At 45.1% G+C, this 26,786-nt stretch overlaps 1 protein-coding gene and 1 long non-coding RNA gene across 3 annotated transcripts in view; one reads left to right on the forward strand and one right to left on the reverse strand.

Annotated features, from left to right (window-relative positions):
* Positions 1-456: 456 nt before the first annotated feature.
* LOC149366205 (uncharacterized) lies at positions 457-6,844 on the forward strand. 2 transcript variants are annotated; one of them, XR_016284507.1, is made up of 3 exons: positions 457-818; positions 1,602-1,805; positions 5,873-6,844. It is a non-coding gene; the product is annotated as an uncharacterized LOC149366205 (long non-coding RNA). The 2 variants fall into 2 exon arrangements; XR_016284503.1 differs by having other exon boundaries at positions 459-818; positions 1,625-1,805.
* A 7,458-nt stretch (positions 6,845-14,302) lies between these two features.
* LOC149366206 (uncharacterized) overlaps positions 14,303-26,786 on the reverse strand; it is a 39,478-nt gene continuing 26,994 nt past the window's right edge. Inside the window, exons 6-9 of the mRNA XM_089569866.1 lie at positions 23,876-23,902; positions 21,201-21,224; positions 17,325-17,472; positions 14,303-14,380 (exon numbers count right to left, since the gene is read on the reverse strand). Coding sequence (XP_089425992.1) covers positions 14,337-14,380; positions 17,325-17,472; positions 21,201-21,224; positions 23,876-23,902 — 243 coding nt within the window. The 3' untranslated portion in view covers positions 14,303-14,336. The remainder of the gene's footprint in view (positions 14,381-17,324; positions 17,473-21,200; positions 21,225-23,875; positions 23,903-26,786) is intronic.

Here is a 26,786-nt window from a genome sequence, read left to right on the forward strand (position 1 = left end):
ACGGCGCAGCGCTGGATCGAGGCACCCTACGTGTTCCCTAGGTACACACACGTACACTAAATCGTATGAGCCAAGCTGTGTAGAGTACGCTAAGCCACACAATATGCGAAAATAAAAACCGAAACCAGTAGCGTTTGGCAACATCATCATCATTCCTTATTCTGCGACGCAGTTACGGGGAGCTGAGTTATAGCCTTAGAACTAGGCAGACTGTGCAGCCGTGCAGCGGCTGCGGCTTTCCTGGCCCCAGATGCGTCGCCTGTAGCTGCCCGGCGTGCTGCCCGGTTTTCCAAGCTTTCGTTCGCAGCGCCGCCAGAAACAGATGGTTGTGAGTAGTCGCATTTTTTCACCGCAATCATTACAATTTGCTGACTTTGTAATTGAAACATAATATTTTGTCGTTTAATGCAACAAGTTTGTGGCAAAAAGGGCTTTATCAAGTCTTTTTTTAACGCGTGTAAAGTTAGGCGACATTAGCGCCACCTTTCCGTTCGCTGGCGGCGGATTGCGAGTCTCATGTTGGCCGCGCGCTACACTATCTTTTTTAGGACGCTGAAACGACTCTTTGTTGGCGGGGTGCGACGGTTGTGATGTGGGTGCGTTTCTTCAGTTTGTTTGTGTTAAATGTGCGGCCTCGTTAGTGTTGTGGTAGTGTGACTGAACTCGGAAGGTGACAGATGGCTCCAGTGCTGCGGAAGACGTTCTTACGCGCACGCAGTGCTCAAAAACTGCTCTGACGTATTGCACGCAACCACGCCGAGAGCGGCTGGCGCCCGATGCCCGATAGAAGAAACGGCTTGCCGTGAACGTTGACAAATGTAAGTACAGAACTGGAAAATGACTTCTGCGATGTGTCGGGGGTATGATTGAGGGCTGCGAATGCATTTGGGTTGGTCTTCACGTCTTGTTCGCAGTGAGGTGCAAAATGCGGGCACCACGAGATCGTTTGCAGAGAGAAGGTGTTCTGACACGCTCGCTTGCCAACTATGCAACTTTTAACCCGCCGCCTCACGCTGTTTGCGTCAGCTCCTCGGCGCAGGAGTTATGTGATAGAATTTGGTTGCACGCCGAGAACTATGGGGTGCTGCTTGATTCGTTATTCCGACTGAACAGGAGCAGCGCGTGAAAAGGAGACCATAAGAACGAAAAGTGCTTGTAGCGGCGTGCGTCTTTTGATTCTGCTGCCTGAGTGTTTACTGGATAAGGAGCATTGCCCGTTCTACGTCGCAGTCACATCAAGTGCTGTGTTTCTTGATAGTTCTGGTCAACGAAACGACGATTAAAAATAGCAGAACCATTCCATTGCACTGCAGCTGAGGTACTCGCACAATGGAAGGTTTGTTGTCATTTTATTTTTTTACGTTCACTACATTTATGTCATTCCCCCATTTTCAGTCTGAAGCGATAAAAGTATACCGTGATTCGCGAATAATAGCTTTAAGAAAAGTATGACAAGCTTTGTAAACCATTTTTTTGCTAACTATTGGAGGCATAGGTAATTAATAATTAGCCTCCACTCATGAACACATTGGACTGAACAGCTAGAGGTTTTAATGGGATGTGGCTTCTGTGATGTTTATGAAAGCATGGCTCTAATGCAGCCTTTCTTCAAATGCACCCGCAGTCAAGCCCTGTACAGCTGCTCCACCGGTATCATCACGCTACTTTTGCACCAGCTTTCATCTGTCATCGAGCCAATGCTACCTCAACCAGAGGCAAATGACATCAAGACCTGCTGGTTCAGCCTATCAGCCATTGACACTGGATATCAAGCATGTGCCACTTGTAAAAGGATAGGTAGACAAGTGGGTATATTTTCCTTGTCTTTTTTAGCCTGCCAAAAATCTTCTGGTCCAGGCTCCCTCTCTCTTTCGTTTTTTTTTCTTTTAAAAGAGGGCCAAGAGAAAGGGAAAAGATATTGCGGGCGTCATGAAAGCACTCCCCTAGTCAAGTGCATTGTGTTATAGTGTGAAATGCTTTCTATAGTTTTTTCCCTCATGCCTCTCGTGCTTGGAAATCTTGACCACTGTATAGACCAAATTAAAACAATTATCTGCTTCATGACCCTTATACAGCAGTCTAAAAGCAGCAAATAAATTTTATAGGTTTACTTCAGCAGTACCTACCTCTTACAAGGTATGGCATGTTTGAAGTGAACCAGTGATGTGATAGGCATGGCCTAACGGGTAATGCATAATTGAATATTGGCGTTCAAGTGGAGCACTCTGCTTTAGAAGCATATTTGTTGCTAGCATCAATAATTGATACCTTACCAGGTTATCCTTGCATTACATGAAACCCTGCAAAGCTTATATTTGAGCTGTACAGAAGAAAGGTGCTTATTCGATGTCATGAGCATTGCTGAAGTTTTCTTTCACACTCCCTTTGTCACAACTGACTGCACTGTACAGTTGAAATGCATTTGGAATTGAGTATTGGTGCATTGTTTTTTTTATTCATGCCGACTTTCAGTTACTGATTGCATTACACTAGCTGAGCCTAAGTCAACAAATATTGCTGTGACCTTAACAAGACCCCTGGCTTTACTTGAACCGATGCATTTGATGTTGCCTTTCTGCCGTGCCATCAAGGTTTGTAATAAGCTGTGTAAATAACTTATTTTCTTTCTCGAGGTATTTATTGCTGCAATTAGTGACAGGTAATTTCCTAAAGAACAACCTAAGTGCACATTTTTATCTTCTTTGGAACACTTGTTTGCTTGTTTCCCTTGTATTCTTAACTTAAACAGATATGAGCAGGCCTCAGCACTAGAGGGATGTGCTGCGGGACAAATAAAAAAACTACCAGTCCAGCTGCTCCCTTAGGGGCACGTTTCTGAGGCTTTTATCGCTTGTAGTTCTATGCAGCTTTACTTACAAGTATTGTATCTGACGCAGTGTGTGCCTTAATATTTTGATTCATTTGCTTTAGAGTGTGCCACTCTTGCCCTGACGAACTTGCTCACCTTTGTACTCTTTGTTCATACATTTTCCCCTAACACCTGGTATAGCTCCAAATGATACATTATCTACAGCAACATGTGCATTATATTGCAATGTCTTTGTGCCATCACTTTTGAAAACAAAAGCTGCCTGAATTTTTGTGCAGACAAATCAGAAACACAACATAATTTTTATATTTTATGGCCTGCATGTTATCTTCATATGACTGGAATGGCTAAATATCTCTTCGTAGTAGCCTAATTTGGTCATCATCATCATCAGCCTGACTACACCCACTGCAGGGCAAAGGCCTCTCCCATGTCTCTCCAATTAACCCTGTCCTTTGTCACTTGCCGCCACTGTATCCCCGCAAACTTCTTAATCTCATCCGACCACCTAACTTTCTGCCGTCCCCTGCTGCGTTTGCTTTCTCTTGGAATCCACTCCGTTACCCTTAAGGACCAGTGGTTATCTTGCCTTCGCATTACATGCCCTGCCCAAGCCCATTTCTTCTTCTTGATTTCAACTAAGATGTCATTAACCCAAGTTTGTTCCCTCACCCACTCCGCCCTCTTCCGATCTCTTAACGTTACACCTATCATTTTCCTTTCCATAGCTCGCTGCGTTGTTCTTAACTTAAGCTGAACCCTCTTTGTTAGCCTCCACGTTTCTGCCCCATAGGTGAGTACCGGTAGGATACAGCTGTTGTATACTTTTCTCTTCAGGGATATTGGTAAGCTACCAATCATGATCTGAGAGAATCTGCTATATGCGCTCCACCCCATTCTTATTCTTCTAGTTATTTCCCTCTCATGATCCGGATCTGCGGTCACTACCTGCCCTAAATAGACATATTCTCTTACTACTTCCAGCACCTCGCTACCAATTGCAAACTGCTGTTCCCTTGCTAGGCTGTTGAACATTACTTTGGTTTTCTGCATGTTAATTCTTAGCCCCACCGTTCTGCTCTGCCTGTCTAACTGGTTGATCATGCTTTGCAGTTCTTGTCCTGAGTGGCTTAGCAAGGCAATATCATCAGCGAATCGCAAATTACTCAGGTATTCTCCATTAACTCTTATCCCTAACTGTTCCCATTCCAGTCCCCGGAATACCTCCTGTAAGCAGGCATTGAAGAGCATTGGCGAGATCATGTCTCCCTGCCTGGCACCTTTCCGTATTGGAGTTTTATTGCTGACTTTATGGAGAACTATAGTAGCTGTGCAATCGTTATAAATATCTTCCAATATTTTCACATAACACTCTTCCACACCCTGATTCCGCAATGCCTGCATGACAGCTGAGGTTTCCACTGAGTCAAATGCTTTCTCGTAATCAATGAGGGCTATATATAGGGGTTGGTTATATTCTGCGCATTTCTCTATCACCTGATTGATAGTGTGAATGTGGTCTATTGTCGAGTATCCTTTACGAAAGCCTGCCTGATCATTTGGTTGACTAAAGTCCAAGGTTGTCCTGACTCTATTAGCGATTACCTTAGTAAATACCTTGTAGGCAACGGACAATAAGCTGATTGGTCTGTAATTCTTCAAGTCCTTGACGTCTCCTTTCTTATGAATTAAGATAATGTTAGCGTTCTTCCAAGCTTCTGGTACTCTCGAGGTCACAAGGCACTGCGTATACAGGGTGGCTAGTTTTTGAAGCACAATCTCTCCTCCGTACTTCAACAAATCTGCTGTTACCTGATCCTCACCAGCTGCTTTCCCTCTTTACATTGCTCCTAAGGCTTTCTTTACTTCCTCCTTCGTTACTGGCAGGATGTCCCATTGCTGTGCTCGACTGCCTCCCTCAGTAACTTGATGATTACATTCGCTACTGTATAGATTTGTGTAGAATTCTTCGGCTAATTCAACTATCTTATCCATATTGCTGATGACATTGCCCTGTTTGTCTTTTAGCGCATACATCTCGTTTTTACCTATGCCCAGTTTTCTCCTCACTGATTTTAGGCTACCTCCGTTCCTTAGAGCATGCTCGATTTTCTCCACGTTAAACTTTCTTATGTCGGCTACCTTGCGCTTATTTATTAACTTCGATAGATCTGCTAGTTCTATCCTGTCTGTGGAGTTAGAACTCCTCATGCTTTGGCGTTTCTTAATCAGATCTTTAGTCTCCTGAGATAGCTTGCTGGTATCCTGTCGAACCATCCTACCACCTACTTCTGCGGCGCACTCTGTAACGATACCTGTAAGATTATCATTCATTGTTTCAACACTGCGGTTGTCTTCTTCAGTTAAAGCGGAAAATCTGTTTTGCAGGGACAGTCTGAATTCCTCTACCTTCCCTCTTAATGCTAACTCGTTAATAGCCTTTCGCTTCACCAGTTTCCTCCGTTCCCTCTTCAAATCTAAGCTAACACGAGACCTTACCATTCTGTGGTCGCTACAACGGACCTTACCGAGGACCTCCACATCCTCTACAATGCCAGGGTGTGCACACAGTATGAAGTCTATTTAATGTTTAGTCTCACCATTGGGGCTCTTCCACGTCCACTTCCTGTTTGCTCGTTTGCGGAAGAAGGTATTCATAATCCGTAAACTATTTCTATCTGCGAACTCTACTAATAACTCTCCCCTACTGTTCCTAGAACCTATGCCATAGTCACCTACCGCCTTGTCTCGAGCCTGCCTAATTAGGTGTAACACGTTAATGTCAGTTCCTGTGAATATCATTCAGTCTTCGAATGTGGTGGCAGAATTGAACACAACAGCATGTTATAGCTTTTTCTTGTTCAAGGACGCATTACATTTAGTTCTAGTCTTGTGACTGCTGCTTATGCTATTACTCAGCAGCCTTATCAAACTCGCTCGGAGTGCTGCATTTTAGTGCACATTTAACTGATTGTTGCTGCTCCGTGTTTGATTCTATTAGAAGTTACTATAACTGTATACTTTGAATGTTTTCTTGTGCAGTTCTCTTGCTGCTGCATTCTGCCATGGAGAAGGCTACCTGTTCGTGCACACGTCTCATCACTAGGACGCTACCTCTTCCACTGGTGATGCAGACAAGTAACGACAGGGTTAATTGGAGAGGCATGGGAGAGGCCTTTGCCCTGCAGTGGGCATAGTCAGGCTGATGATGATGATGAACAACAAGCAGGCTGCCTGATATTGAGGACAAGTGTCAGGATAGTGCACCAACAAAGTCGCTTAAGCATTTCTGTGCTGATGCATTTTTATTAAAATCAGCTCATAGCTTAATATCTACATCCATGGGGACATTTAGCATATGTTTGGCATTTGTTTGACTTTTAATTCGCTAGTGTTTGCAGCCTTTAATGTTGGTCTTAAGACAGTGTAAGCATTGTTTCACTGTGTGGGATTTTTTAGCTGTTTTGGAGAGATGTGTGTGTATGCATGCAGTTTTTTCCACGGGTTTGTTATGTGGCTCATGGAACTTTCATGTTACAGAAGAAATTATTTCTTTTCTGTGTTGTACAGGAAAGTGAGCAGTATTTATATGCACCAGGTGTTTCAGGGAAGAATAAGTAGTTTTCAAAAATATGGCTTTTTCTGCATAATATTACCAGTGTTAGCAGACACCAGAAAGCCGGTGAGGTGTATTTAGTAAGCTGGTTAACTAATTTCTGATAATTAACTTTTTAACTAACACAGGTTTGCAACTGGTTGCAGTTAAAGACTTTTAGCCAGTTGTTCGTAGTAGCCATATCAGTTTCTGGAATGTACAAAACATGATTACTTTCGCCGCTGTGGCTCGACAAAATTTGGCTGCATCGTGCGAAAATACATGCGCTTTTGAAAGCACACAGGGAAAGAAACCCCTCCAGTGCATGTAACCGCTACAAATCTCTAATGGCAACTAGACGCCTAACTCTGATAGTGAAGGAGTCATATTCTTAGCGGTAAGAAACAGACACAACACCAAGATACACACACACAGGACACCCGCTAGACTTAACTATCTTTACTGGACACTTGTACGACATAAATATGTATCACTGAGCACATGCAGAGGTGCCTCGTCATCTGCAACAGGTCTAACTACGCCCTCCCCTCTCCTCCAAGGCATACGGTTGCGCCGATAAACAATCTCTTTTTCTGCCAATGCCAGGGAGGGAGTGCTTACACACGTCACCCGCCTCTTGAATACGAAAGACTTCGATAATTTTTCTTTCTTTTCTCTCGGCTCCCAGGCCTTTCGTATTCAAGAGGCGGGTGACGTGTGTAAGCACTCCCTCCCTGGCATTGGCAGAAAAAGGGATTGTTTATCGGCGCAACCGTATGCCTTGGAGCAGAGGGGAGGGCGTAGTTAGACCTGATGCCGATGACGAGGCACCTGCGTGTGCTCAGTGATACATATTTATGTCGTACAAGTGTCCAGTAAAGATAGTTGAAGTCTAGCGGGTGTCCTGTGTGTGTGTGTCTTGGTGTTGTGTGTGTTCTTACCGCTAAGAGTATGATTCCTTCAAGCCGTTACCAACTAGCCCAACTTAATGTTTTAACAAAGTTTCTGATAGTGAAAAGGTTCATTAATAAAAATTAGCCAACCAGCTTATACGTAAGACACTTCACAAGTTTTCTGGTGCCTTCCAACACTGGTAATACTATGCTGAAAAAGCCATACATTCATCTCAACATACCTGTTTTTTGAAAATTACTTAGTCTTCCCTGAAACACCTCGTATATATGTAAGAAAAACCTAACGGGATTTAATTGACGATGTTTTGGTTGGAGGGCCAGTCGTTTTCAAGTGTACTACAGCATTTGAAGCGCACAGCTTTTGTTTCGAATGCTATACTATACTCGAAAAAGGCTGGTCCTCCAGCCGAAACATCGTGAATTAAAACCTGTTATGTTTTTCAATTGCTGTGTGTCAGTCATTGTTACTCAGAGGGAACTGAGGGGAAGCGTGCCGAAGGCAATATTCTGTTCCTCTGTTGTTCTCCATAAAATATTTTGATGCATCATGCATGTGTTGTAGCGCGTATGTACACTTGTGCACAATAAATGTAATAATTTGCATTTTGCTTCTATTATTCTTTAAGCACTCCAGGATAGTGTTCACAAAATCATTTTGAAGTGATAAAACTATGTTGGTAAAAGTGTTGTACTGTGTAGTTAACATACACTTTTCCAAAAGTTGATGTAGGAATTATACTTTCTTCGTACTTGAGTCTTTTGAATAACGGTGGCCAATTGTCGGAAGACCGTTGATAGGGTGTTGGTAGACATTGTCGGTATGTGGTTGATAAGAAGTGTAAAGACTTTCTATGTACTTGAGTCTTTTGGATAACGGTGGCCAATTGTCGGAAGACCGTTAATAGGGTGTTGGTAGACATTGTCGGTAAGGGGTCAGTAGGAAGTGTATACAAACTCGATAAGGGGATGATAGGAAGTATAAAGACTTTCTATGTACTTGAGTCTTTTGGATATCGGTGGCCAATTGTCGGAAGATGGTTGATAGGTTGTTACTACAATGTACAAAGGCGTTTAAAAGACTTTCTATTCAATGTTGATAGGTTCTATTAACAATTGTCGAAAGAATTTCTAAAGAATGTTACTAAACATTTTTGTAAGGGTAAGCTTCGCCTGTAAGAGTGGAACGCGACAGCGTCTTGCAACGCTGCCAGGGAGTCCACAGAACGCCATCGCCAATTCGGCTGTACGCCTTGCTGGACGGTAAATTTATTTTTTGAGGAAAGGAAATGTATCTCTCTCGCATATCTGGGTGGACACCTGCACCTCGCCGTAAGGGAAAAGGGGAAGATGGGAGTGAACGAAGACGCCGTATTAGCTAGACGCGCCTTTGTTCATTCCAAACTATTCAGCTGGCATTACGGAGTGGCTAGCGTGCTCGTATCGCACTCCGGAGACCCTGGTTCGATTACCCAACTCGACCAATTTCGTTCTCGGTTTTATTGATTTATGCGGTCTAACTAGAAAGGTTAATTAGGCTATTTTTTGCATTTCTATCCATCGTGTTCTGTCATTAACCTGTCAATTGTTGGAACTGTCTAGGATGTTCGACACAACGTATATGAAACGAGCAACGTCTTACTGAGTGGGGAAGTGCGTGGTGGTGGAGGGAACGCGGCTTCGTACTTATGTTTTTTTCAGCAGCGTCTCCTTCCGCGGACGCTGTTGTCGCTGCGGCGCGCGTCTTTCTTTTCTTTTCTTCTGACCTCTTCATTCTCCTCTATATTAATTAGGCTAATTGATTAATTAAGCAATTAACTAAACTCACTCCAACTTAGGGTCAGCATCACTATACGATCCCTTTGATTGGTTGCATGGTTACTAGCCAAAGTACAATTGGCCCCATTTGAAATTCGCGCACTGTGACGTCACGAGCATTTCGACCAATTGAAAAGCGTGACATTGGGGGCGGAGCTGGTTACGAGGCCGACGCCGACGCCGACGACGACGCGAAACCCAGGAACGGACGCCAAAGAGCTGCGCTCTAAAAAAGAGTCCGGTGAGGAGTGTGAAGAAACGGTTAAAAAAGAAGAAGAACAAGAAGATGAAGAGGAAGATCACTCTTTCGAAGAAGAAGGAACGCTTGAGGAGCAAGAAGATGGACATTAACAGTGTAATGTAAAAGCAGACTGGTTTGGAAGTGTCAAACTAGCTGAAGAATTATGTCTACAGCGCGGAAAGGAATTCAACGAATGAAAGTAGCTTCCGAAAAAGCAAGCGACTAAAACATTTAACTTTTTACACGGAGCCATACCAGGAATGCAATACAATGATGGAAAGTACGTAACTTAGCCGTCTTCTGAAACTCAGAGAGAAAAATGGCATTGCGTTTCCGTGATTAGTCTGCCCTGTGAAAAGCTTTGTGGGATGCTAATAACATTTTTCTTCTTTTAGGGACGTTGCACAATGAATACTGAGTTGAGTTTATGTTAATGGTTGTTATGTTTAATACAAACGTTGTCTGATGTAAACGCTCCTAAAGCACCTCGGTGTTCATTACCTCTGAATTCGTATCACTCACGTCACCTGTGAAAAAACTAAACTCTTCCTGAGAGAAAGAGTAGTGATAAAAACGGAAATAATCTTCCACTCTTGAACTAAGGGCGCTATGCTCAGAAACGAAGATTTTAGGCTATTTCGCTTCTTTCCTAAATCTGATTATTTGCGAAAAAAAGCTAAAAATTGTTGAGGCTCAGCTTGGCTAAGCCTGGGGAATGCGAAGCATATTAGTGGCTAGGCTTGGTAATACATGGCTTTCCTTGGTTGAATACTTGGTCATTTTAATACAACCACTAGAAGCCTTCGTCGTGGCGGAAGACAACGGCATGGCTACAGCGGAACGCCGACTAACCCCGAGACGCGCGTTGGGTGAGCGCCTGGATTGCCACGGAAGCCGCGTCTGCCTGCCCGGTGGAGCGAGCGTTTCACCTACACTGAGTGTGAACGCGCGTTCGAAATGCGCGGGTGTGACGGCTAGGGGTCCCACGGCGACGGCGCGAGGTGGAGGCCGGCTCTCTCATCGGATGTCACGTGGTGTGACGTCACGGTGTCACGTGGCGTGACGGCTAGGAGTCCCACGGCGACGGCGCGAGGTGGAGGCCGGCTCTCTCATCCGATGTCATGTGGTGTGACGTCACGGTGTCACGTGGGGGTCCCACGGCGACGGCGTGAATGGTAGCTCTAGCAATATGCTTCGTATAAAAATGATTGCAGACCGACCGAAAAAGTCACACACAGAAACACCATAGAGTTTCTTACTACTACCTAGAGGGAAAGCTGGCGGCGCTGCACTTCAGCCAACATGGACGCTCAAAGCATCATGGGGCGGTGAGCTACTTGTTGCGGCACAGTCGTAGTTTTTCGGGAACACAGAGTGGCAGTACTAAGGCGTTTCATTCCGAAAACGTAGTTCGTGTGTGCGCAGACGACTTTCGCGCGAACGCAGTGTGCAAAAGCCATAGTAGTGAAGACGCGACGACACACGACGCCAATAAAAGGTTTTACTCTTCCGAAATGCCATTAAAAAACCTCTTAAAGTATCTAAACAACAACATTTTTTTTAAAACATATTTACTTTTAAAAGTGCGCCTGTTAATTAGGAAATATTAGTTTTTGTAGTGTTCATCACTTGGCCAATAGGAAAGCTAGTCATGTCTTATTTTAGGCAAACTTTGCACTTAAATGCTTTTCTGCTCGTTTGTTGCAATCATTAGACAAGATATTGAATGTTAGGACGTTTGTAGCTATCAAACAGCTTTATTTTTTTATTATTTTTTGGCCAAAAGTTACAGTTCCGCAACAAGTAGCTCACCGCCCCATGATGCTTTGAGCGCCCATGGTGGCTGAGGTGGTCACGTGGGGTCTCCATGCAAACTCCCATAGACGGCTTGCCAGCTTTCCCTCTAGGTAATAGTAAGAAACTCTATGAGAAACACCGACCGCGGAGTGCTTGTGGCTGACTCGTCACTTTGTACTCCTCTGTACAGAAAATACTGTTGGTGCGTTTCAGGTCATAAAAAGCAACTCTTTGAACCAATTATACGTGCGTTCCGTGAGCGCACTGCCACTACAAAGGGCTGTTCTTTAAGATCTACTTAGGAAACTATGTAAAAATCAGTTTTTCTAGTTTAGGCACAACAGCATTAGCGATTTCAGAATGTACATATGCAATGAGGATATTCATTGCCTATCTTCCAAGCGTGCTTTATGCTTGAAAAACATTATGGACCATCCTTCGCGTAGAATGAAGTCGTAGCAGATACTCGTACCTACTGATTTCTCCTTCATTTCGACCAGCAATTTTACTGAAATAAACATTGGCGCTATTGTGTGTGGCAGCAAAGATGAAGCATGCTCGACTAAGTATTGTTCAGTTCGGAGGAGCAAAGACAGTTCTGTGATCTAACGACATGCAAGCTTCGAAGTGGTCCATTTTGGAAGTGGTACAGCATCCGAGCGCATCCTCCAGGAATGCTTGATATAACAACGCAAACACTACGCCACCTGGTGGAGAAAAAGGCTGCTCTGAATTCATCCATCGACCGCAGATGGTTGCAACAGCAATTGAAGAGGGCGGAAAAAAATGCAGAGACGACACCGACGTCTAGACAGAACTTAAAGATAGCACGGGTTATGCCCACAAAGTATCGCAATCGCATTAATAACAAACACTTTTGCAGATAAACATAAATGAGTTCAGATTCGACGAAATGAAATCGTGCATCCCACGGTGTCAGCGCTACGCAACCGGGGCATCTGCCACATAAGTTCGAAACTTTTACCAGCACTGCAACAGGGGACAGTCAACCAGAAGATGGTTTGGTTTATGGGGTTTAACGTCCCAAAGCGACTAAGGCTATGAGAGACGCCGTAGTGGAGGGCTCCGGAAATTTCGACCACCTGGGGTTCTTTAACGTGCACTGACATCGCACAGTACACGGGCCTCGAATTTCTCCTCCAAAGAAATTCAACCGCCGCGGCCGGGATCGAACCCGCGTCTTTCGGGACAGCAGCCGAGCACCATAGCCACTGAGCCACCGCGGCGGGCAGAAGAGACGCAAGGACAAGCGCTCATGAGAGTATATTAAGGCGAAAGCCTTTAATGCTTCATCGTTGTCGACAGAATGCTGCCAGCAGAAGTGTCACGCTTTTCGGTTAGTCGAAATGGTTATGACGTCAAAGTGTGCGGATTGGAAGTAATGAGGTTACCCATGGATGCTTGTCGCCCCCTTTTGGAGCACACGACAGCCAATAACATAGTTGTCGTAGGCCACGCAGCGCTGAAAACTCAGTTTCTTGAATTGGGCCAGAACACTCAGTTTTAAAAAAAATGGTAACTTTTAACTGGGACGCCTGGTATATTAACTGCTCTTTCACGGACAATACCTGGAGATGTTTCTGTGCAAACACATGTTCTGAACGATTTTCTCTCCGCCTACCCACATATTCATTTCAAAGAATGCTAAGACTGCAGACGTGAGTGTGCTTGCTTAGCTTCATAGCGCTAATTGGGTCGCAAACGGGCAACTTATCGGCACTGAGCAAACAAAAGTGGTTCCTATATTCAAGGTATTTGTTGCAGTTTTTTTTTTAGCGAGGAAGAAATAATGTTATATAATGGAGCATGCGTTTACATACTTTTCTTTGTGAAGATCCAGGGATCACAAGAAAAAAACAAACAAACGAAATCGTATGACAGGAGCTGAAGGGAATCATTCAGCACTGAAGAATCATACGGGTTTTGAAGAAACTGGAAAGTCGTCAGCGTACGGCTGACCGGTACGGGCACTGAGACGAAATGTCGGGCAATAAAACTTACCACGTGAACTCCAGCGCGCTTGTAAGTTCCGTGATTTTTTCCAGCCAATCAGACACCCGTAAGAACAATTCAAGAAAATATTTCTTTCACAGTGTCTGCGAATCAGCGCGTCACGTCTGTCTTGGGTGACTGTGCTCTGAGGTAACTGCACAAGGAAGGACCCTAAATATGCGTCAATTTATGATTACTGATGAATCCAAGTGCCAATTTTAACACGCCAAACGCTCATTAAAATGGGCCCCCACTTCATAACGTAGATTCTGTTTTTCTTGAATGCCTTGTGCGTGAGGGAGTGAATATTTTTAGTCGTCCGTGAGGTCATGAATCCGTGATGCCATGACATGAATCCATGATGCCGTGATGATGAATTCGTGATGAATCCGGAGGCCATGACATGGCGAAGCTCCATTTTGTTTTTTATTGCTTACAAACCATCCACGTACGCTTACTTGGCATAATGACGTGTGTTTGTTTGTTCTGCTGTTGCCCATGTTCTATATATTTCTTGCTTGTAACGAAAAGTTGTCGCTAACATGATCCTTGCATATTTGTGTGCCCTTAACTTTTTGAGCTCGTGAGAAGGTCTAAGAGCATTGATAAAACAAATATAAATTTCCGCACTTTACCCGAATGCTTCAAACTTTTCTTGACGTAGCCGACAACCATCTGAAGCCTAACTAGGCTTCCCCACCGAAAGAAAAAAAGAAACGAAAAAAAGGGGCCACTGAAATATTCAATGATGGCCGATACATTAGCCATACTAAACGAGAAAGATCTCACGGCAGTGCTTATTTGCGAGCATTCTGCGCATAGCAGCACGTTGTAAGTTGCCTTAGATGGCTGCAGCGTCTGAGCATCTCAGTTGAACCTTCGCATGTGATGCATTCTTTTTTTGAAGGTTGTTAGGTCTGGGTTTCCTTTTGAGGTCACAGTGATGTTAACGTAGGTATGTGTGAGACTAAAACAGCTCCGTCGGCTACCGCACGAACATGCTCGAAATATTCATTCCTGGTGGAAGCGGTGCACGCTAAATCCATGAGAACACGAGTCGGTGACTGGTAAAGAGTAGCCGATATCTTTATTTTCTTGGAATTCAGTGCTGCTCAGGCATACCGATACCACTTATTCCCAGGGTTTCAGTTTGTTGTTTTCCAACGTTTGCTTACCTGCATTCAATGAATAAGGAAACATCTTTTATAACTTTCAGTTGTTAATGGGCTTATTTCTAGCTAACCAAAGAATTTAGCGCCAGAAAGTCTCCTACTAAGACACCCATTTGAGACTGATCAACAGCCTTTTAACACGAAGACGGAAGTGTTAGGAACATAGAACCTTCCAAATAGGCAATGAGAACACAGGCTACTCAGTATTGTTGCGACAAGGAAAGTTTAGTAGCTAACATGTGAGCCTTCAGCCCACTTGGAGTGTTTATTTCTCTCGACGCCACTGTCGTCATATTTCTATTTAAAATACCCTGCATGCTCAACCACTTTATGGGAACAATTCGATCTACTTCAGCATGCTAGCGAGGATGGGTTAGCAGCAGAGTTGCTCGGGCAACGTTCTTAAGAACAAATGACAGAAAAATAATTCTGTTACCTACCGCATGCTGAACAATTGTTAAAAATGTATACTATGCCAGAATACAAGCATTTTTTTGGTCTTTGGATGAGCCCTGGTGTATACCCTACAAAAAATTTCTAGACACTGTATCAACTGTCAATTGACTTCTGTCTATAAAGTCAATAGACCCTCTATTGAGAAATCCTGGATAACCACCTATAAGCAATACAAAGGCTACAGAAAGTCTATAGAGAATCTATATATTTATGGCCGTACACTTTTAGTAGACTTCTGTCTATAGACCATCTATAGACTATGAACAGACAAAAAGAAATATATATAGCAAGGCTGTACAGTCGGCAAGAAATCTATAGAATGTCTGTAGACCATTCTTATTAGGGTATCGCATATTTGACATGATTTTTTTCGAGGGGTATATCGGCATTTTGTAAGGAATTCAAAGTGAGATGGTGCGCGAACCAGTCCCAGGCCTTGGAGGCATAAACAAAAGCGCGCTTTCAACCTCTCTGAGCAGCCGAGAGGATCTACCCTCAGAGACCGTAGCTTTAGACAGGAAGGGGGGATGGTAGGAAGGCACTTTTATCGGTCGGACGCAGGAACAGGGCGTGCGCGCTTTGTCCATCATTGCACTCAACGCAACACTTTCTCCAGCCTTCAAACCTGACCTTGTAGTGCTCCGAAGTCTGGCGCACACAGTAGATATGGCCTCGTTTACTGGTTCCAGCTGCAATGTACCCATGGTGTGAGAGGATACATTTGCTGCCTCCGCATATGGTGCAGCTTTCGCGTCGGAAATCTGTTGCCTCAGATCCCTAGCTGAACGACACCTAATGCTGATAAAAGACTTAACCACGCTTTATAATCCAGCTGCTGTATTTGTAGAACGGGGTGTACTTAAGTGTGGCTCTTTAGTTAGTCTTGCTTGCGGACTACATAAGAGCGTCATATTTGTTTATTTCTCCATGATCTCGGCTATATTGTGCCTTCGGGTTTCGTATTCGTTATTCAGTACGCGGCATTCTAAGAAGGCGCCTTCGGCAGCACATTTTTGCAACCTAGTATTCTGCCGCCGCTGTAGCTCAGTGGTTATGGCACTCGGCTGCTGACCCTAGAGACGCGGGTTCTTTCCCGACAGCGGCGGTCGAATTTCGATGGAGGCGAAATTCCAGAGGCCCGTGTACTGTGCGATGTCAGTGCACGTTAAAGAACCCCAAGTGGTCGATATTTCCGGAGCCCTTCATTAATCTGTCCTTCATAGCCTGGGTGCTTTGGGACGTTACACTCCGTAAACCAAGCCTGTTGAAAGTGTTTGTAGTGCAAAGTAAAGGGGTCATACGAGGAGAGAGTTTTCTTCTTTTCACCATACTTCATGCATCGCTCTTAAACAGTTTCGTTAGAATGGAATACAGGAGGTAATTAAATATTTGTTTTCGTGATTTCATTTTTGCTTCCCAATAGAAATTGTGCATGTGACACACAAAAGTATAAAAACAACATTTAGCTCATTTACGCCATGTCTGATAATTTTTCTCTATATACGCAAATCAATGCTATTTTCTCTCTGTATTCGTAAGTCAGTGGAGCTTGGAAAAACCCGAAGGACATGGAGAGGAACACAAACCACAGCATGCCAGCCGTTTAGCCAGGAATTCATTTGGGGATGGTCGGCTAGAACCATGACATTAGGATCTTAAAATAAAGTCCCATGCACTGTTACGCTTCCAGAAATTCGGCATACCTTTTAAGAAGTAGTGCACCTTTATGAAAAGCCGGAGGCACAGTATAAAAGAGTTTACATCTGCGGAGTTGCCGGCTCCCAAAGCACGGACAAAATTTGTTACACAACAAGGTAAAGCCGCTCATTACAGAACTTCAGAGTAGGTCTTAAGCGTTTTGACACTAAATTCTCTCATTTTCACTGAATGTCTATTTTCTGCGCGAATAACCAGACCAGATATTTCAGTACCTAAGATTTTGGAATGAGAAGTTGTGACATGCTAGAAATACCCGAGGGGTCTAGTAAATTTTATTCTCCCAGAACCTGTCGCCGCAGTGAGTCAGTGATTATTGCGCTCGGCGTGGGTCCCATCCCGAGCGCGGCAGTCGAATTTCGATGGAGGCGAAATTCTAGAGGCCTGCGTACTCTGGCATGTTATTTCCCGTTAAAGAACCCCAGGTGGTATAAATTTCCAGATCATGGAAGATGGGAAGGCACTTACGTCCCGTCGGTTTCCTGTGTCGCTGTCCTTGTGTTTCCACGCTAGTTGCAATGTCGCAGTCATTAATAAATTTCCAGAGACCTTCACTGCGGCGTCCCTAATAGCCAGAGTCGCTTTCGGGTGACAAACCTCCATAAACTAAACTATTTTTTCCAGAACCGGAGAGCAATTTATTTTGAGCGTGGGGCAACCAATAATTGTGAATAAGACACGATGGTTACAACCAGCCGATATTCGCGTTGGAAGCCTAACGCACACTACCATTTGTATATCCTGAGAGCTTCCTTGTGCGCCAGTAAAAACTTACAGTTCAGCTTTTCAAGGAGTTTCACTGCGGTCTCGAACGGCTCTCCTTGCTCGGAGCGAAAGAGAGAGGCGAAGATTTCAACCGTTTGGCAGTCATTCACCAGCCTCCTAATTTCAGTTTGAGTCTTCAGGGCTCGATGGTAAAGACACTGTGAAAAAGGAAAGCAGCTCCCTTATCAGAAACAGTGCATTAATCATAACCTATTTCAACAAAGAGAAAATAAGTAACATTTTAAGTGCTGAAAGCTCTCGGCTCTTTTCTAAACGTAATCTAGAAGCACTGGCACTATTACAAAACACGACATACGTAACCAACTGTAGATTGTAGCAAACAAAATGTAAATAAATTATAAATTAAATTGTAACTGTAAATTGTAAATAATAAAAATTCATTACGAACTCGAATTAGCAATATACCAGAGGTAACACTGCACTAAATAAAAAGCTACACCAGCCAGGCGGCAAGTATCAAATTCTCTGTGGACCGGATGTTCCAGGCCATGAGAGCGAAATAGAAGAGTAAGAATTGGGTGGAGCCCATATGGCAGGTTCTTTCATGGCGTGAATGGCCGTTTACCAATGGGAGAAATGTATACGATATCTGTATCTTACGGTAATCACCTATGGAGCAGAAACGTGTAGGCTAACGAAGCGGGTTTAGCTTAAGGGCAACACAGCGAGCTATGGAAAGAAAAATGATATGTGTAACGTTAAAAGACCGCAAGCCTGCAGAGTGGGTGAGGGAACAAACGCGTGATAATGACAACCTATTGTGGACTAGCGCAAAAACGGACAAAGGACCAAGGAAAGAGAAGACGACACTGGCGCTGTCTAGCAACTGAAATTTTATTGAAAAACCACGTGAAATATATAAGGTACGAAACAAAACCAACAACCAAAACACCTGAACTACATCGAAGATTACACAGCGGATATACGACAGTTATCGAGGAAGATTATCTTGTTACTCTGCAACGCCACAGAATTCGCTCGACGTCAAGAAATCCCTTGCATCCAACCTAGTGCAGCATAGCCGCGGTTACAAAGATCAAGATGACGTCCCTTGCCTGCCTGACTTGCATAACATTGAGATCTAGTACTACAGCTGCAATCAGGTAGGCAGGGAGATCATTGAAGCTTATTGCATAGCTAAGGACACTGTCACGTGTGTTGCGAAACTATCCGTGGCGTTGCAAAGTAACGAGAGAGCCTTCCTCGATAACTGTCGTACATCCGTTGTGTAATCTTCGATGTGGTTCTGGTTTTTTGGTTGTTGGTTTTGTTTCGTGCCTTATATATTTCACGTGGCTTTTCAATAAAATTTCAGTTGCCAGACAGCGCCCGTGTCGTCTTCTCTTTCCTTGGTCCTTTGTCCGTTTTTGCGCTAGTCCACAATATGAACTACTTCCAACTTGCCCAACAAAACGTATTGTTAAATGACATCCTAGTTGAAATCAAGAATAAATGGGCTTGGGCAAGGCATGCAGTGCAAATGCAAACGTAGCAGGGGGTGGCAGAATGTTAGATGGAAGGATGATATTGAGTAGCTTGCGGAGATACGGTGGCCGCAGCTGGCGAAGGACAGGGTTAATCGGAGAGACATGGGACAGACCTTTGTCCTGCAGTGGGCGTAGTCAGGCTGATGATGGAAGTTGATGGATGCGGCTATATGCAATGTACAGCGAAAGGGAGCGGAAGTTAAATTGCAGGGGTGATCAGTTGCGACAATAACATAGTGCTCTCGTGCAGGGGCTTGTGAAACTGTCTGTTCGTGACGGCGCGGGATTGAATGTGAGGCATGGCGCAGTGCGTCCGTATTGAGGCGGAAGGCTTTAATGCCTCATGGTTGTCGACAGAAGGTTGTCAGCAGAGGTGTCACGCTTTTCGGTTGGTCGAAATGATTATGACGTCAGAGTGCGCGGATTCGAAGTAATGAGGTCACCCACGGATGCCTGACGGCCCCTTTTGGAGCAGACAAGTAATGAAATAGTTGTCGTCCGCTCCGCCAGGGGGCATAAGGCGTCCATGGGTGACCACATTACATACCTCATTACTGCGAAGAGAGCCATGGATATAACCGAACTCATCGAAGCAGCGAGAGAGTCGTGCTAAAGAAGCAGTCAAAGTCGGCAGTCAAAGTGTAGTCAAAGCTGTAATGTGTAGACAAATAGAGCACTAGTACAGAACAAACAGTCTCGCACTCAATGTCAAACAGTGCGCCAGGAAAGGCTTTCGCCTTGCAGCAATTTAGAAGGCAAAGTGCCCCCTGAATTTTTTTTATTCCATTTCTGCAGGTCTAACTGGCTTCAGGCACTCTAAGAATCAAAGGACATTTTCGAGATTGGATGTCTTAGGGCTAGCGCACTAAAAAATGCGCTCACTTATGATCGCCACCTTGAATGGTTTTGCTTACGTAAGCACCAATTATTAAAAGTGAAAAAAAAAAGGTACGGAGGCACGATGCACTTTTCTTGCCTTCAGAGGATTTGACCTACGCGTTTATTTAGTCTTTCTTTGGGCCCACATAGGAGTACTATATTTGTTTATTCCGTCTTGATCTCGGCTATATTGTGCCTTCGCGTTTCGTATCCGTTATTCAATTGGCGGCAGTCTAACGGAGTGAATTCGGGAGCACATTTTCGCAACCTGGTATTCTGCCGCCGCAGTGGCTCAGTTGGCGCTCGGCTGCTGACCACAAAGACGCAGGTTCGGTCCCAGCCGCGGTAGTCGAATTTCGATGGAGGCGAAATTCTAGGGGTCCGTGTACTGTGCTCTGTCAGAGCAAGTTAAAGAATCCCAGGTGGTGGAAGTTTCCGGAGCCCTTCACTACGGCGTCCCTCACAGCCGGAGTCATTTTGGGACGTTAAACTCTGTAAACCAAGATTGTGAAAATCGTAATTCACACGACGTTATCAAGCTTGTTATATGCGCCTTTGCTTGTTGGTATCTTGCTCCCAAATTCGAACTCATGAGATTGTCATCCTTCCTTCGCGTGCATTGTGCTAACGAGGGCGCAATGGTCGCAGCAGAAACGGCAGCCGCGCTTTCCTTCAACTGCGGCCCGAACGCACTGAAGTTTATCGCGGAACCAAGCGCAACGCGAAGCTCTGTCTTGGGCAGCACGAAAGACGGGAAGCGAATGATGCTTTTTAGAAAGCCCGGATGAGAGCGCTGTAACCGTGCCGCTTCCGGGCGCACAAAGCGCGCTCTCACGTGGTAGTTTTGAAACTGCACGGGCTTCCGTTTATCCCAAATAAAAACGGCCACGCAAAGTCTATCTTGTTAGAAGTGCATGGGCTGGACAATATTTGTGGAGCTCCACAACTGTCATATTGACTCCTGAACGTTTCAAGCTTTATTTAAAAAGATTTATTTATCTCGACTAATTATTCAAATAAGACGAGCGAAAAAAATGGTAATGTAACTTCAGATAAGCCCTAACAATATCCACGGGATTTCAGTTCTTAAGAACGCTTAGGTTTCTTTTAAATATTGGTCCAAGTTAGCTGAGACACCCTGTATATCAGTGCTTGAATAATAATAGTGTGATCATGAGCAGTGAAAACTGATCCTGTTCATATTTCTTTCGGAAATCGTTTCAACGCTGAAATGTTTTATTTTCACCTATTTGGAAGAGAAATTCTTTGTAGGAGAAATTCTAGAGGCCCGTGTACTGTGCGATGTCAGTGCACGTTAAAGAACAGCATGGTCGTAATTTCCGGAGCCCTTCACTACGGCGTCTCTCATAGCCTGAGTCGCTTTGGGACGTTAAACCCCATAAACCAAACCAAACCAATCACCTAATTGGGACTTTCCGGATGCCTAATAAATACATGTCATTTACATAGACGAAGTGGAGGTATTCTTGTGCACTTACCCGATACGTTTGAAGTGTTCTTTCCTGAAAAAAAAGAAACGAAACGAGACTATAAAAACCTTTTAAAAATTGCAGTAACAAGAATATCTTAATTGGTTGCTTTGACTTCAAATACCCAAAGGGCGTTAATGAGGGCATAAAAACTAAAAGAACTTTACTCGAAATGTCACACAAATAAGCTTTTCGCCATAATTAAAAAACAAGTGAATAAAAGGGCTATAAGCAAAACATGTCAGGTCGGAGGCGTCAGACATGAAGCACATAAATGTAGATATGTAAAGAATCGTTATATGCCCCTTGCTTATGGTTTTATTATAAAACTAGTCTACATTATTTCTTTCTCCTGAATCACAGTACCCAATTTAGCCGATGGCAACAGCGGTACAGGGGCGCGATTACGAGTTTTTGTCTCAATTTTGAGACTCTGACGTCAAAATGACGACACCGCGAGTTGTTGACTGCGGAATCAACCAATTAGCAGCGAGGTTGTGGTGTCTAATAGTAGGGTTCCACCCAGGAAGCATTTAGTTGCGCAATAAGGGACCGTATGCTAAAGTTTTTCTGTAAACACGCCGTTAATAATTTGAAGAATGTTTTATTTCGCTAACAAACTATGTTTCAAACTCAACGACATGAAGCAAAAGAAGAAGCGTCCTCAATTTTGCAATTAAGTGTGCTCTTCAGTCACGTTTGCTGCCGCGAGGGTGCGCTGACGCTGGAAAAGCGTCGGTAGCGGCGGCTAGGCGGCGTGAGCTGCCGCCTGATTCAACCGATTCAGCCTTATCCCTCCACGCACATATTCAGCCATCGTAAACATGGCAGCCAGAATAAAATCAGCTGATTCGACGGCTGTCCTCTTTTTTTACACATTACGCAGAATCAAAGTACTGCGCCGACGTCTTAAGTGCGCGGAAAAATCTGTTTAAAGGCAGTGATTGCTACGAGTCTGCCGAGAACAATTTGGAAGGAGCGCTTGGCTCGAAAACCGGCGAAGGCAGCTTCAAGGCAAGTTCACACTGGCGAGTTGCAATCGTCGCGCTAGTATTCTAGGCGACCGATTTCGGTCAATTAGTTACGGTTTGCGAAGCACATGTAAAGCGGGGAGGGAGCGTAATAAATCGATTTAAGCCTCTCGAGCGACCTCCGCGACTAGCCAGTGTGAACTCACCTTGCTGCTATCGATGGCAAATGTGCTCCAAGGGCGATGCGTGATTATATTTATTTTTGTTCAGAAAATACCCGGCGACCATGAATAATCACACTGCAGCAACTGCCGACATACGGAAGCAGACCGGTGCAGCTGATGGGAGCTTGCAATCTCACTGCGGGAATTAAGAGCCGGCACGCCCGGTCACTGCGGCAACAATCACTCTTCCGCCTCGTAACCAACTCATGCCGCCCGCTTCGGGTTAAGCACTTGATATTCGTGTTGGTGGTGCCGTTCCGTTCGGATGATGCTCGGATGACGCCGCCGGGGATACTGCGGTGGCGAAAGTTTATGCGAAGGAAGTCCACCTTCGCCGCCGCCTTGTCTTGAGGGGTCTCGCCGGAAAGCGCGCACCTTCTGCGACTTAACTTTGACAGTGGTCTCCGCAACTCACCGCAAACACTTGCACAGTCGGTTGGGCTACGCCGACGTTTACTTCATTTCCTACGGTGTCTTGAAACCCACCGGCGGCGAAGGCGCGCACAGGCACTTGCCGCTCCACTGACCGCGCACTCACCCGCACACCTCCAAGTTCAACGCCCGAGTTCGTCGCACAGCCATTATGCTCCTTCCTATGTCAAAACGTCGAAACAACTCGTCCGGCACGTCAAAACCGTCTTCATGCACCCTCTTACACCGCTGCTCGCGCGGCCACCGGCCATGTAAACCACCGCCATTTTCTGTCTCGAGCGGTTCCTCGTTCTAGTCTCAAAAAATCGTCTCAATCGGCTCGCATAATTAGGCAAGCAACGTCACCACTTCTGGCGCACTTCTGACGTCGGCCGGTGACGCAAAAAACCAATATGGCCGCTGGTCACGACCGACCAATAGGAACGGGGCAAATGAGACACTTTTTGAGACACTTTCCGATTGAGACGATTTTGAGCAACTCGTAATCGCGCCCCTGAAGTCTCATAAATAAATGAACGTGCTAACGAGATCTGAAAAATCGGTTACGAGGCGAGTGTTGCACAAGGTTCACCGAAAGATGAAGTTATAAAGCACTTGGTACAGGCTGCCTGTCAAGTACCACTTTCCTTCCCTGAGCGCATGCACTAGCTTCTATCCCGCCTATTGTATAAGATGCCGCAAAACAGCTTCCCAAGCATCACAAGTCATAGGCCCAATATTGGAAACGTAAGGGCAAATGCCGGTCCTGCAGAGAACCAGTGTGAAGCCATCCGTTTCCAACACTAGGGTCAATTACTTGTGCTGCTTGGGATAACAGCATTAGAAATAAACAATATCAATGAGAATTTCCCACGTGTTTCTACACGTTGAGTTTCGTATCAGTATTCTTTTTTGCATTCCATACGTACAGCCAAGCGTTTTGATATCTAAAATCGGCCACATTACATTAATTGCGAAATCATAAATAGGCACAGCACTCTTAAATCTCAAATAAAGCTTTTACTAAAAGTTACTTAGGTCGTGCCTACGACTACCAAATATCTCAGCGGTCACTTACGGCGCAGGGTCCATCGGTGCGGACGCACTACAGAAGAAACAGGGAAGAAGAGTTAAAATTAGTGAAGTCACGGGATTCAGCGCGTTTCTTGCAAGTTCAGCAGCCTCATTACAAATCTGAATGAGAGCAAGCGCACACGGGGATTTACGCAATGCGGGGGTTTAAGAGCGAGATGACAAAAGCAGCCGTCATCGCGGCTTAGGCGGATGTGGTTTCGCCACATTCGTTTCACAAGTTTTCTAACTGCTTTCATCATCATTAAAAAAATTTAGTTGAGGTTTTCCCCGAGGCGAACGCACGTATTTATTCCCCATTTCCCTCCCGCTTAATCTCTCCTCTCTCCACATTCCGACACATGCCTCGAGAGCGCGCGACTAGGCGCAGCGACGGCCCTGCCGCCTGGTGGAGCGTGGTTGAAACGGTTGCTATGGCAACGGCGCTCCATCTGTTTGACCTCGGCCAACGCCGGGAGCTACGCGATGGCTCGAAACCTGGCGCAGTATTGCTTACGCAATAAAGATATTGTTATCATAACTGAGGAGCTTGGAGCACGCAGATTCTCGAACCCCAACACTGAAGCGTTTATGTTCCTGCGGTCCATAACGCTGGCAGCTCGGTCGGTAGCGATGGCCTGCATGACCGGCTTCTAGGAGACCAGCAGGGTATCCCTGTCTTCCCAGGTCTTAAGGTGCGCCTGGTTCCGCGGGAGAAGACGAACTGGGCATTGAGAAAGGAGATGGAGAGCTGAAGCGAGAAATTCAGGGCGCAGTGTTCAGGCTGTAGAGAGGTAAAGTTGGTCATAGTGAGAAAGAGTTAAAGAAGAGGGCAGAGTGTGCGTTTGTAAATTGTGCCAAATTGGTGCCTGTCGACTGCTAAGAGATTTGTGCGGTGAGGGATATAGTTACCCACTAATTGCCCTTCGCAGTGATAGAGGATAAACTGGACCCACGAAGGAAACCACTCCTTTTCCTCTGGTAAATCTTTGACGCAATCTCGCAAATGTACCCTATATTTGGCGATTATGACCGTCATTGATGATTTGCGATCATTCGGAAAGCGCAACGAAAAGATGGCTCAAAAGGAAAACGTACTTCGAGTCTGGAAAAAAATTTCACTGCTTCCTCTGGGCTGCTCATAATGCGAACATAAGTATGGCGCTGGTAGCCGGATGTGTCACATGCACGGACTCTAAGTGCATACGATTCGGCGTATATAGCCCGGCGTGAAGAACATTTTCGTCGTATCAGCTTACTCCGTTTTTCGCTAGGGTGCATCTCTATGCATCTGGGATAAGTTCGGGTAATAATGCAGTTCGTGTGTACTTCACAGCCCGAGTTTTTTCAGCGCGATGAATGACCTGCGTAAATTCTTGCTAGACAATGAAGAGAGAAGAAAATCACTCTGATTTCTTGCACCAAGATACCAGCTGGCTTTGGGACGATTTCTAAGAGGACAGGTTTCGGCAGCTCAGGGTCTCTCTTTGTGTGACCTCACCATTTATTTATACATGAAAACTACAAAGCTTACACTGTCTATTGACTTGGAGCAGCCCGACTAAAAGAGCGAGAAGACGAAAACAGGCTTCCAGCAGCGTACGCTTCCACAGCGTCTCACAACGCGAGAAAACACAAACCACGGGTGAAATTTTTTTCCGGCTAAGAGTCTTGATGGCATCGCGCTTAGTTTTTTGCAGCTGAGATCTTCTGCGGTCTTCTGCGGTCTCAAAGCAAATGCGTGCCTTCAGGTATGAGTCAACAATCCCACAGGTCGCAACCAATGTTCTTTTCACAACAGATGTGTTCTCTAGGAAGCCTCTAGCGTCGGTGCACTCAGTAAAAAGACGCGAAACACAGGCAAATTATAACAAGATCCTCAAAGTACATTTTTCTGCGTACGGTTCGTACTTAATGAGGCTGCCAACGGAGGTGTCTAGGGACCGTGCTTGGCAAATGTGATGCGTGATGTGAGAGTTAGCAGGTAATGCTGGCACAGAATGATCCCCTGGTTACGTCAACCTTTCAAGATGAAGTCTTTGTTGGTATTAGTGCATTCTGCGATGCCGAGGGAGAGTTGGAGACTGTGTCTGGTGGTCAAGAATTCGCGCACCCAGATATACGAGCATTAGATTCGGTGCCCAAAATGCCATGACTGTTGTCAGCCCAACGCGAAGCCACTTAAAATTCTATTGCATGATAGTCTACTGAAGAATATTCACACAAACTTCGGACTAACTGGGAAGAGATTCTTCCATCCGACGGAATAATATTACAAATCTGTTGAGCGAGAAGGGAGAAGGTCCTAAGTGGCTTTTCCCATCAGACCTGCTGGGACGGGAACAACCAGTTAAGACCTTCTCATTGAGCTCGTAAAAAGCTTTGCACGACATGTTGGCCCTGAAGATATACGCACTGACACCTGTCCCCCGTTTAGATCAAATGAATTTTGTCGGTTAATAGAAAAGCGGGGAACCTAATTCTTGACATCAAGCCAAGATTCCCCTAGTTGTGCCCCTAGGGACTTCATTATTGGGCAGATGTTAAGGTAACCGCTTTGCGCTGCTGGAAAGACACCGGGAATCTATTGGGATCACAAAAAAGTCGCACTGGCGCAAATATGAGAAGCGGAACGCAAGGTAGGCGTTCCCTAACCCGTTGCACATACCAAAGTGTGGCTCCATTATCACGTTCAGCTGATTGGATGCATACTGGTGCCCCAATCAACCAAGGTGCTGTGCAGGGTCAGGAAGAGTGCGACTAAGAAGTTTGCGGGGACAGGGTGGCTTCACCTTTCAAATGAGAAGGTTAATTGGAGAAATATATACTCCGTTTCATACATAGCAGTCAACGCAGCTAAGGCTGCGGCGCCTGTTCGCGCTCCTCGTCCGCATCGTAATGTAGTGCGTAGATAGTGA

This window comes from Amblyomma mixtum, chromosome 1, assembly GCF_055824585.1.
Source record: "Amblyomma mixtum isolate Tamu chromosome 1, ASM5582458v1, whole genome shotgun sequence".
Lineage (NCBI taxonomy): Eukaryota > Metazoa > Arthropoda > Arachnida > Ixodida > Ixodidae > Amblyomma > Amblyomma mixtum.